The sequence below is a fragment of the Muntiacus reevesi genome, chromosome 7, assembly GCF_963930625.1.
Source record: "Muntiacus reevesi chromosome 7, mMunRee1.1, whole genome shotgun sequence".
Lineage (NCBI taxonomy): Eukaryota > Metazoa > Chordata > Mammalia > Artiodactyla > Cervidae > Muntiacus > Muntiacus reevesi.
This window is the reverse complement of record NC_089255.1, coordinates 12,539,358-12,551,692: the sequence shown is the minus strand read 5'-3', so window position 1 is coordinate 12,551,692 and position 12,335 is coordinate 12,539,358. Positions and strand designations below refer to the sequence as shown.

General features: G+C 35.3%; 1 protein-coding gene across 5 annotated transcripts in view; it reads left to right on the top strand.

Annotated features, from left to right (window-relative positions):
• DENND4A (DENN domain containing 4A) overlaps positions 1 to 12,335 on the top strand; it is a 114,366-nt gene that overhangs the window by 34,553 nt on the left and 67,478 nt on the right. For all 5 annotated transcript variants that reach the window (XM_065941601.1, XM_065941600.1, XM_065941602.1 and 2 more), the window contains one exon: positions 3,793 to 4,042. In XM_065941601.1, the coding sequence (XP_065797673.1) occupies positions 3,793 to 4,042 (250 nt within the window). The remainder of the gene's footprint in view (positions 1 to 3,792; positions 4,043 to 12,335) is intronic.

Genomic DNA, 12,335 nt, shown 5'->3' with positions numbered 1-12,335 from the left:
TCTATTCATGGGATTTCCCAGGCAAGAATACTGGAGTGGTATGCCATTTCCTTCTCCATTGTTCAGTGTTTCTTTGTTCTAGCACTTTTGTCTGAGTTCTTTCTATTAAAAATAGGGGAGATAATTTGAAAAACATTTACAGAAAAATATCAGAAAGCCATGTATTATTCTGATCATATACTTTGTTATTTTTAAAAGATGAGAAAAAGATGGCTTTTAAGGATCAGTTGTAATGATCCTTATAGTTGGGAGTTTAAGTCAGTGTGCATGAAAAAAGGGTCTTGGATAAATTAGTGTTTTATTTAGGCTGTTGTATTGAAATTGTAGTTTCCTTTTTAAATAATAGCTTTACTGATTTACAATTTACACCATCCAGTTCACTCATTGAAATGGTACAATTCAGTAAATTTTAGTCTATTTGTAGAGTTGAATCACCACAATAAATTTTAGAAATGCATGTCCCCACAAATAAACAGCACCTATATTCATTATAGTTTGTCTAATTCTCCCAATAGACAATCCACTAGTCAACTTTCTGTGTCTGTGAATTTGCCTATTGTGGATATTTTATGTCAGTAGAATCATATTGTATATGATTATCTTGTGGCTGATTCTTTCTCTTAGCATAAAGTTTTCAAGGTTTATCCATGTTGTAATGTGTGTCTGTGCTTTATTCCTTTATATGGCTGAATTATATTCCATCTTATGGGTCTACCACAATTTATTTATGCATTCATCAGACAATGGATATGTGAGTGGTTTCCACTTTTTGACTATTATGAATGATGCTTTTGGGAGTATTAATGTACAAGTTCTGTATGGATGTATGTTTTCATATCTCTTGTATGTATACATAGAAGTGGAATTGCTGGGTCATACAATAATTCTATGTTTAACCTTTTGAATAACTGACAGTTTTAAGCCTTCTTGTTTCCATGGCTCTGTTGCCAAAGAGGATGGGCTTAACTTACAATATTTTGGTTAAAAATAAGGAAGATAGCAGTGTCCCTACTAATATCAGCAAAGAGCTATAAAAGTTCCATCTCCTAATATATTAAGACTGAAAGTGAATAGTTTCCTTATGCCCGAGTGGAGATTGGATGAACTGGAAGAGCTCCTGGAACTTTCTTCTCCTTTTAAAATTCTATTATCTAATGTTTGATATCAACAAGTTGTATTAAACTCAGTCTTTATTGTGCTGATTCGTGAATCAATAGTTGTAATTTTAAGTAGGTTTCAGAACAGCTACCATATTGCTTCATATGAAGCCTACATAATTAATAAATGGCTTGGGAAAATAAGCCAATTGTACTTTCAAAAGATTAGGTTAAGTAGCTCCTATGCTCACTAATCACTGTCTGAATTCTGGCTTGCAGATAAAATGAAGGGAATGTTGCAGATTCTTATTTGGGTGTTAGAGTTGCCTAAATTAAAGATGAGAAATTTTCCAGGCATAGAATGGATTTTCCAACAGGGAAGGACATGAACTGGTATGAATAAATTAACCACTATTATGGCTGTCCTCATATGTTTGTCATTGTGGAGGATATGACATCATTGCTGCCTTTAAAAAGCTTACAGTTTAAATAAATAGGAAAAGTTACCCAACAATATAAAACAGCAAAACAAGCAATATATACAACAGCACAATACCTGATTAAAGAAAATAGGTAGCTTATATGTCAAATGTACTTATATTCCTGTATCTTTTAAGAGTTTGAGGTGATAAATGGTGTTTTTTAAAAAATTGCTCTGTGTGTTATATTTTTTCCTCTTGATTTCAGTTGAGCATTTGTGTGCCTGGCATTATTTTGGAGACCCTACTTGTACTCTCATCTAGTTCTGCCAAGATCCTATGAGTTAAATTTTTAAATTTTATAACTGAGTATTACAAGGCTCAGAGAAGTTAAGTAACAACCTGAGATATACAGCTGGTACCAGGATGTAGGAATTCAAATCCAGATATGTCTAACTTCTCTGTTACAAATACCTGTTTAAATTTTTTTATTTATTTTTTAAAATTGTGAGTATAGTTGATTTATAATGTTAATTTCTGCTGTACAACAAAGTGATTAGTTTTTCATATATATACACATTTATATTCTTTTCCATTATGGTCTCAGAATATTGTATAGAGTTCCTTGTATTAGAATATCAGAATATTGTATATAGAACTATACGGCAGTTCTTTGTTTTGCATCTATTCCATATGTAATAGGCTGACAATGCCATTTTTTAGGATTAAGGGAAAAAACCAGCACAGAGTTGTAAAGCAATTGTCCTCCAATAAAACTTACTTTTTAAAAAAGAAAAAGCAAGATCAAATTGAGGAGTTAGCAGTTAGGCTAACGTTGGGATATACATAGCTGCTATAACTGAGCATCAAATTTTGCTCTAAATTTTCAAAATAGAATGTCAAAAGAAAGAAAAATATTAAGTTTGCTGACAGCTGAGACAAAAGGGATATTAAAAATTGTATTAGAAAAAATTTGACCAATTTTGGCACTGCATTTCAAAAATTGGTCAAATTTTTTTTCCCCTCATAGCTCAAGTTGGTAAAGAATCCGCCTGCAATGCAGTTGACACCAGTTCGATTCCTGGGTCAGTAAGATCCCCTGGAGAAGGGAAAGGCTACCCACTCCAGAATTCTGGCCTGGAGAATTCCACGGACCATACAGTCCATAGGGTTGCAAAGAGTCGGACACGACTGAGCGACTTTCACTTCACTTTAGTTGTATAACGGGATTTTATAAAAGGTAATACTGATTAATGTTGAAGACATTGCCTTCTATAATAATTTTTTACAGCAAATGCAGAAACATATTTACTCTGATAGCTCAGTTGATAAAGAATCTGCCTGCAATGCAGGAGACCCTGGTTCGATTCCTGGGTCAGGAAGATCCACTGGAGAAGGGATAGGCTACCCACTCCAGTATTCTTGGGCTTCCCTTGTGGCTCAGCTGGTAAAGAATCCACCTGCAATATAGGAGAGCTGGGTTTGATCCCTGGGTTTGGAAGATCCCTTAGAGATGGAAAAGGCCACCCACTCCAGTATTCTGGCCTAGAGAATTCCATGGACTGTATAGTCCATGGGGTCACAAAGAGTTGGACACAACTGAGTGACTTTCACTTTCACTTCACTTTTCATTTAATTTAAATTTTTTAATTTTTTTGTCTAAGGTCAAAGACAGTGTTAAAGTCCAAATTAGTGAATTCTGTGAGGGAATAAACTAATATTATTCAAGCATGATGTTTTCTTTGTGTTCCCAAGTACTTTAAGTAATAATATTTAGAAAATTTAAGGAATTGATGCCTGGCCTGTCTTATTATTAAAAACTTATGACTTTACCATAAAGGAGAATGGGGAAACTTGCACTTATACTTTGATGAAAGATAGATTTGAGGTCATTTTCTCTTTTGAAAGCCTTAAAAAGCTTTAACTTTGGTCAAAATACAAGGTTGCTTTTTCTAAAGATGCTTGGTTTTAGAGACATACATACATACACCTATCTATGTTATCTGTCCATCTATCTATTAAAATACCTTGGCACATTCTGCAAAGTGCCATTCTGTGGTTTATGTCAATAAAGACAGAGGTTAATCTGTGTTTTCCTTACATTATTAATTTTTACTAGGGAGAACAGTTGTTCTTTAATTTTATATGGGGCTGTACAATTCAAACTTGCAGTACAGTTCGAATATTTGCTACATTTAAGGATGACTTTGATTCCTGACAATATTGCCTTTCATATTTGAGGGTGTTTTGTAATTGTGTACTAATTTATTTTTTAGGGTTTTATATGACTGGAAAGAAAGATTGAAACAAGGGTGTGAAATTATCCAGAGTACTCCCTATGGACGCCCTGCAAATATTAGCGGCAGTACCTCATCACAAAGAATTTATATCACTTACCGAAGAGCCTCTGAAAACATGACTCAGAATACGTTGGCTGTTACAGACATATGTATTATTATACCCAGTAAAGGAGAAAGTCCACCACACACATTCTGCAAAGTTGACAAGAATCTCAATAACAGTATGGTAAGTGACTCTTCTGCATGGATAAAATTAGCCACCCATGAAAAGAGCAAAATTTAAAATAAATCTTTGGAAAACAGCATAGCACAATTACTGAATTAAAAAAATAGATTTCTTAAAGATGTCATATATTTTATTTTTAGGAAAGTGATTTAGCTATACTTTCAAAAAGAACTGTGCAAAAAACTTTCTTTCTTTTTTTACTTAAAAAAAAATTTTTTTCCCCCTTACTGCAAAAGTAACATGCTAGCTGAGGGTAACCCCTCCACTTGTGCACTAGATCCCATAAACTCACCTATTTGAAATGAGGACATGGCTTCAACAATCCTCCCTACTTTTTTGTGACTCATCAGTTTTTCACTCTAATGGATTTCCTTCAGTCTGCAAAAGCATGTTACAATACCTCCCATCTTTACAAAGCTTCTTGATCTTTATATCCCACTCCATGTATTCCCCCATTTGATTGTCTTTATAATGAAAGGTCTTAGAAGAGTTGACTATATTCCATCTCCTTCCTCACTCTGACTCTTTCCAGTAAGGCTTTTGTCTCCATCATTCCACCAAGATTTCTCTTGTTGAATCCAGTGATTCAATGCTTCAACTTAATTTTTTAGTACATTTAGACATAGATGATCACTTCTTCCTTCTTGAAACAGTGGCAAGAAGAGAAAATGCAATCGTGTCCAACTCTTGTTGACCCTGTGAACTGTAGCCCACCAGGCTCCTCTGTCCATGGAATTCTCCAGGCAAGAATACTGGAGTGGGTTGCCATTCCTTTCTCCAGGGGATCTTCCCAACCAAGGGATCTAACCTGGGTCTTGCGCATTGCAGGCGGATTCTTTACCGTCTGAGCCACCAGGAAAGCCTTTGCTGATTCCTTCCCAATTCCCTAATTTCTATGCAACAGTGTCCCCGGGTTCAGTCCTCAGACCATTTATTTTTATAATCTAAACTTACTTCCTTGATGATCTAATCATTTAATTCTAAATTTCTGTGTCCCCACTGGATTTTTCTAATTCATTGTCTTTTCTTGGATATCTTATCAAATAGGTCATCTCAAATATAACATGTCCAAAACTGAACTAACTCCTAGTGTCCCTCTCCAAATCTACTTATCCCCATAGTCTTATTCCTCTAGTAAAAGGAAATTCCACTCTTCTAGTTACTCAGACTAAAAATCCTCTGAGTAATCCTTAACCTTTATGTTCTACCTCTCATTTAATTCTTCTGTAAATTCTGTTGACTTTAATTTCAAAACATATTTTAAATTTGAATACTTCTCAACTTCTCCATTACTACAACCCTGATCCAAGCCATGATCTTCTCTTAACAGGATTATTGCAATTCAGGAGTTAGACAAACTTTTGCAGAAAGGGCTAAATAATAAGTTAACTTTTGGAGGTCATATACAGCCTTTGTTGCAGATTCACCTTTTGTTTTAAAAACAATCTTTAAAAAATGTAAAAACAATCTTAGCTCAGTTGTACAGAAACAGGCCTTGGGTGGAATGCAGCCCATAGTTTGCCAGACCCCTGGTTTAACTGATCACTGCTTTCTCGGCTTCCTACAGCCTGTTCTTCACATCACAGCAAGAGGAATCCTTTTAAAACATAATATAGATCATATCTCTCCTGGGCTTACAACCCTTATGGTTTCCCACCTCACTCTTATTAGTAGTAAAAGCCAAAGTTCTTCCAGTAGTCTAAGGCCATTATGTATGATCTCTAATATCTCAATTGTATCCTAAGAGTTATTTGCAGCTATGTGATCCCTACTTAGATGACCATTTCTTGTCAACAGCCATTCATATACAAAATGCCCTGTTCTTTCATGCCATCCTTGCATTTTTTTTCTCTTTTTTATTTCTTAAAAAATAATCAGCCATAGGTATACATATATCCCCTCCCATCTCCCTCCCCATCCCCTCCTCTAGGTTGATACAGAGCCCCTGTTTGAGTTTCCTGAGCCACACAGCAAATTCCTGTTGGCTGTCTGTTTTACATATGGTTATGTAAGTTTCCAAGTTACTTTTTCCATACATCTCACCCTCTCCTCCCCTCTCCCCATGTCCATAAGTCTATTCTCTATGTCTTTTTCTCCATTACTGCCCAGTAAATAAATTCTTCAGAACTATTTCTCTATGTTCCATATATGTGTGTTAGAATACGATATTTATCTTTTTCTTTCTGACTCATTTCACTCTGTATAATAGGTTCTGGGTTCATCCACCTCATCAGAACTGACTCAAATGCGTTCCTTTTATGGAACATTATGGAATATTATGAGTAATATATGTACCACAAATTCTTTATCCATTCACCTGTCAGTGCGCATCTAGGTTGCTTCCGTGTTCTAGCTATTGTAAATAGTGCTTGAACAATGGGATACATGTGTTTTTTTCAACCCTTGTTTCCTCAGGGTATATCCTAGGAGTGGGATTGCTGGGTCACATGGTGGTTTTATTCCTAGTTTTTTAAGGAATCTCCATACCATCTTCCATAGTGGCTGTATCAATTTACACTCTCACCAATAGTGCAAGAGCGTTCCCTTTTCTACACACCCTCTCCAGTATTTATTGTTTGTAAACTTTTTGATGGTCAGACCATTCTGACTGTGTAAGGTGATATCTCATTGTGGTTTTGATTTGCATTTCTCTAATAATAAGTGATGTTGAGCATCTTTTCATGTGTTTGTTAGTCATCTGTATGTCTTCTTTGGAGAATGTCTGTTTAGGTCTCTTTCCCACTTTTTGATTGGGGTGTTTGTTTTCCTGGTATTGAGTTGTATGAGCTGCTTGTATATTTTGGAAATTAATCCTTTGTCAGTTGTCTCATTTCCTATTATTTTCTCCCATTCTGAGGGTTGTCTTTTCACCTTGCTTATAGTTTCCTCTGCTGTGCCAAAGCTTTCAGGTCCCACTTGTTTGCTGCTGCTGCTGCTGCTAAGTCGCTTCAGTTGTGTCCGACTCTGTGCGACCCTATGGACAGTAGCCCACCAGGCTCCTCTGCCCACAGGATTCTCTAGGCATAAATACTGGAGTGGGTTGCCATTTCCTTCTCCGCCCACTTCTTTACTTTTGTTTTCATTTCCATTACTCTAGGAGGTGGGTCATAGAGGATCTTGCTTTGATTTATGTCATCAAGTGTTCTGCCAGTTTTCCTCTAAGAGTTTTATAGTTTCTGGTCTTATATTTAGGTCTTTAATCCATTTTGAGTTTATCTTTGTGTGTGGTGTTAGGAAGCATTCTGATTTCATTATTTTACATGTTTAGCTGTTCAGTTTTCCCAGCACCATTTATTGAAGAGGATGTCTTTGCCCCATTGTATATTCTTGCCTCCTTTGTAAAAAATATGTTACACATAGGTGCATGAGTTTATTTCTGGGGTTTCTACCTTGTTCCATTGGTCTATATTTCTGTTTTTGTGCCAGTACCATACTGTCTTGATGACTGTAGCTTTGTAGTATAATCTGAAGTCAGGAAGCTTGATTCCTCCAGCTCCACTCTTCTTTCTCAAGACTGCTTTGGCTATTCAGAGTCTTCTGTGTTTCCATATGAATTGTGAAATTTTTTCTTCGGTTCTGTGAAAAATGCCATTAGTAATTTGATAAGGATCACATTGAATCTGTAGATTGCATTTGGTAGTGTAGTCATTTTCACAACATTGATTCTTCCTACCCAGGAACATAGAATATCTCTCCATCTGTTTATGTTGTCTCTGATTTCTTTCATCAGTGTCTTATAGTTTTCTGTATATAGTTCTTTTGTCTCCTTAGGTAGGTTTATTCCTAGATATTTAATTCTTTTTGCAATTGTGAATGTGATTGATTCTTTACTTTCTCTTTCTGATTTTTCATTGTTAGTATATAGAAATGCAAGTGATTTCTGTGTATTGATTTTGTATCCTGCAACTTTGCTAAATTCACTGATTAGCTCTAGTAATTTTCTAATTCTATTTTTAGGGTTTTCTATGTACATGTCATCTACAAACAGTGAGAGCTTTACTACTTCTTTTTTGATCTGGATTCCTTTTATTTCTTTTTCTTCTCTGATTGCTGTAGCTAGGACTTCCAGAACTATGTTGAATAATAGCGGTGAAAGTGGACACCCTTGTCTTGTTTCTGATCTTAGGGGGAATGCTTTCAGTTTCTCACCATTGAGAAAAATATTTGCTGTAGGCTTATCATATATGGCCTTTACTATGTTAAGGTAGGTTCCTTCTATGCCCATTTTTTTTTTAACAGTTTTAATCATAAATGGGTGCTGAATTTTGTCAAAGGCTTTTTGTGCATCTATTGAGGTAATCATATGGTTTTTATCTTTCAGTTTGTTAATATGGTGTATCACATTGATTCATTTGCAAATATTGAAGAATCCTGCATTCCTGGAATAAACCCAACTTAATCATGGCATGTGAGCTTTTTGATGTGTTGCTGAATTCTGTTTGCTAAAATTTTGTTGAGGATTTTTGCATCTATGTTCATCAGTGATACTGGCCTGTAGTTTTCTTTTTTTGTGTTGTCTTTGTCTGGTTTTGGTATCAGGGTGATAGTGGCCACGTAGAATGAGTATGGAAGTGCTCCTTCCTCTGCAATTTTTGAAAGAGTTTTAGAAGGATAAGCATTAGCTTCTCTCTAAATGTTTGATAGTATTCTCCTGTGAAGCCATCTGGTCCTGGGCTTTTGTTTTTTGGGAGATTTTTGTTCACAGCTTCCATTTCAGTGCTTGTATTTGGGTTGTTCATAATTTTGATTTCTTCCTGGTTCAGCCTTGGAAGATTGAACTTTTCTAAAAATCTGTCCATTTCTTCCAGGTTATCCGTTTTATTGCCATATAATTGTTCATAATAGTCTCTTATAGTCCTTTGTATTTCCATTGTCTGTTGTAACCTCTCCTTTTTCATTTCTAATTTTGTTGATTTGATTCTTCTCTCTTTTTCTTGAGTCTGGCTAAAGGTTTGTCAATTTTGTTTATCTTCTCAAAGAACCAACTTTTAGTTTTATTAATCTTTACTGTTATTTATTTCATTTCTTTTTCACTTATTTCTGCTCAGATCTTTATGATTTCTTTCCTTCTAATTTTGGGATTTTTTTGGTTCTTCTTTTTCCAGTTGTTTTAGGTGTAAGGTTAGGCTGTCTATTTGGTTTTTCTTGTTTCTTGAGGTAGGATTATATTGCTATAAATTTCCCTCTTAGGACTGCTTTTTTCTGCATCCCATAGGTTTTGAGTTGTCATGTTTTCATTGTCATTTGTTTCTAGAAATTTTTTTCATTTCCCTTTTGATTTCTTCAGTAACCTTGGTTATTTAGAAACGTGTTGTTTAATCTCCTTGTGTTTGTGCTTCTTACAGTTTTTTTCTTGTAATTGATATGTAATCTCATAGCGGCGTGGTCGGAGAAGTTGCTTGATATGATTTCAATTTTCTTAAATTTACTGAGGTTTAATTTGTGACCCGAGATGTGATCTATCCTGAAGAATGTTCCATATGCTCTTGAGAAGGTGTATTCTTCTGCCTTTGGATGGAATGTCCTGAAGATATCAATGAGATCCATCTCATCTAATGTATCACTTAAGACTTGTGTTTCCTTATTAATTTTCTGTTTTGATGATCTGTCCATTGGTATGAGTGGGGTGTTAAAGTTTCCTACTATTATTGTGTTACTGTCAACTTCTCCTTTTATGTTTGTTAGTGTTTATCTAATGTATTGAGGTGCTCCTATGTTGGGTGCATAGATATTTACAATTGTTATGTCTTCCTCTTGGATTGATCTCTTAATCATTATGTAGTGTCCTTCCTTATCTCTTGTAATCTTCTTTATTTTAAGGTCTATTTTGTCCGATACAGGGATTGCTACTCCAGCTTTCTTTTGCTTTCCATTTGCATGGAATTTATTTAGCCATCCTCTCACTTTCAGTCTATATGTGTCTTTAGGTCTGAAGTGGGTTTCTTGTAGACAACATATATATGGGTCTTGTTTTTGTATCCATTCAACCAGTCTGTGTCTTTTGATTGGAGCATTTAATTCATTTACATTTAAGGTAATTATCCATATATATGTTTCTATTACCATTTTCTTAATTATTTGGGATTGATTTTGTAGATCTTTTTTCTTCTCTTGTATTTCTTTTTTTTTTTTTTTTTGTATTTCTTGACTATGTAAGTCCGTTTAACATTTGTTGTAAAGCTGGTTTGGTGGTACTGAATTCTCTTAACTTTTGCTTCTCTGAAAAGCTTTTGATTTCTCCATCAATTTTGAATGAGATCCTTGCTGGGTATAGTAATCTTGATTGTAGATTATTCCCTTTCAGAACTTTAAATATATCCTGCCATTCCCTTCTGGCCTGCAGTCTGCTGAAAGACCAGCTGTTAAGTGTATGAGCTTTCCCTTGTTTGTTACTTGTTTCTTCTCCCTTGCTGCTTTTAATAGTCTTTCTTTGTGTTTAGTCTTTGTTAGTTTGATTAGTTTGTGTCTTAGCCTGTTTCTCCTTGGGTTTATCCTGTGTGAGATTCTTTGTGCCTCTTGGACTTGATTGACTATTTCCTTTTCCATGTTGGGGAAATTTTCAACTATAATCTCTTCAAAAATTTTCTCATACCCTTTCTTTTTCTCTTCTTCTGGGATTCCTATTATTTGAATGTTGGTGCGTTTGATATTGTCCCAGAGGTCTCTGAAACTGTCCTCAGTTCTTTTCATTCTTTTTACTTTATTCTGCTGTTCAGAAGTTATTTCTACCATTTTATCTTCTAGCTCACTGATTCATTCTTCTGCTTCAGATATTCTGCTATTGATTCCTTCTAGATTATTTTTAATCTCGGTAATTGTGTTGTTTGTCTCAATATGTTTATTGTTTAATTCTTCTAGTTCTTTGTTAATTGATTCTTGCATTTTCTCCATTTTGCTTTCAAGGTTTTTGATCATCTTTACTATCATTATTCTGAATTCTATTTCAGGTAGTTTGCCTATTTCCTCTTCATTTATTTGGACTTCTTTGTTTCTAGTTTGTTCCTTCATTTGTGTAGTATTTCTCTGCCTTTTCATTATTATTTTTTTAAACTTATTGTACTTGAGGTCTCCTTTTCCCAGGCTTCAAGGTTGAATTCTTTCTTCCTTTTGGTTTCTGCCCTCCTAAGGTTGGCCCAGTGGTTTGTGTAAGCTTCCTACAGGGTAAGATTTGTGTTGGGTTTTTGTTTCTTTGTTTTTCTTTCCTCTGATGGGCAAGGCTGAGTGAGGTGGTAGTCCTATCTGCTGATGACTGGGTTTGTATTTTTGTTGTATTTGTTGTTTAGATGAGGGGTCCTTCACAGGGTGCTATTGGTGGTTGGGTAATGCCAGGTCTTGTATTATAGTGGTTTCCTTTTTGTGAGTTCTCACTATTTGATACCCCCTAGGGTTAGTTTTCTGATAGTCTAGGGTCTTAGAGTCAGTACTCTCACCCCAAAGGCTCAGGGCTTGATCTTGGAGCTCATGTAACTGAAGGAATACTTGAACAGGAAGCACACGTGATCTCCAGTGATACTGGTGTCGCCAGGCAACTCCACCAGGGGAGTTTGCAAGTTCCAAGCCGTTTTTTGCTTTTGGTCTTTGCCTGAGATGTTACTTTTGAAACCTCATCCTCTATCCACTTTCTGTCCCATCCTTGCATGTTGATTTGTTGATGATGTGTGACAATGGAGAGATTATGGTGGAGGAAGAAGATCATGGTAGCAAATGAGTTTTAAAAGCTTTATGTGGTACTGATAGTGATGGCAAAAAGGGTTTTTGAACTTTTTTGTAATATAATGTCCAGCTTAACCTCATTTCAAATTTGGTTTAGTATTTTAGCAAAGTTGTTCAGGCTCAAAGATACTTGCCATTTTCCCGTTGGTGATTTTTCCCTTTATTTTATAGATTTGCTCATTTTAGATTGAAAGTAAATTTTTTGGAACCATTACTAGGTCTTATTAATCAAAGTGTTCAAGGTAGACTTGTTACATTGCAACCAAAACCAGAGATGTAAGTTTCTGTTTTCCTTACCCTGATGTATTGGTCCTAGTGTTGTCAGAGTATTAATTCTCTGCTGGAAGAGTAAAAAGGGAGCATAAAAGAAAAGAGAGAGAGAGTGTAACCTAATGTGAACAGAATGGACTCCGGCTAACCTACTGTATTTGCATTCCAGATACATATCTTGGACAGGTTCTTTGACTCTTTGTGCTTCAGTTTCCTCATTCATGAAACAAAGATAAAGTAGTATTTTATCACAGGTTTTTTGTGAAGATTAAATGTTTACTATTTGTAAAGAACTTTAGGATAGTGCCTG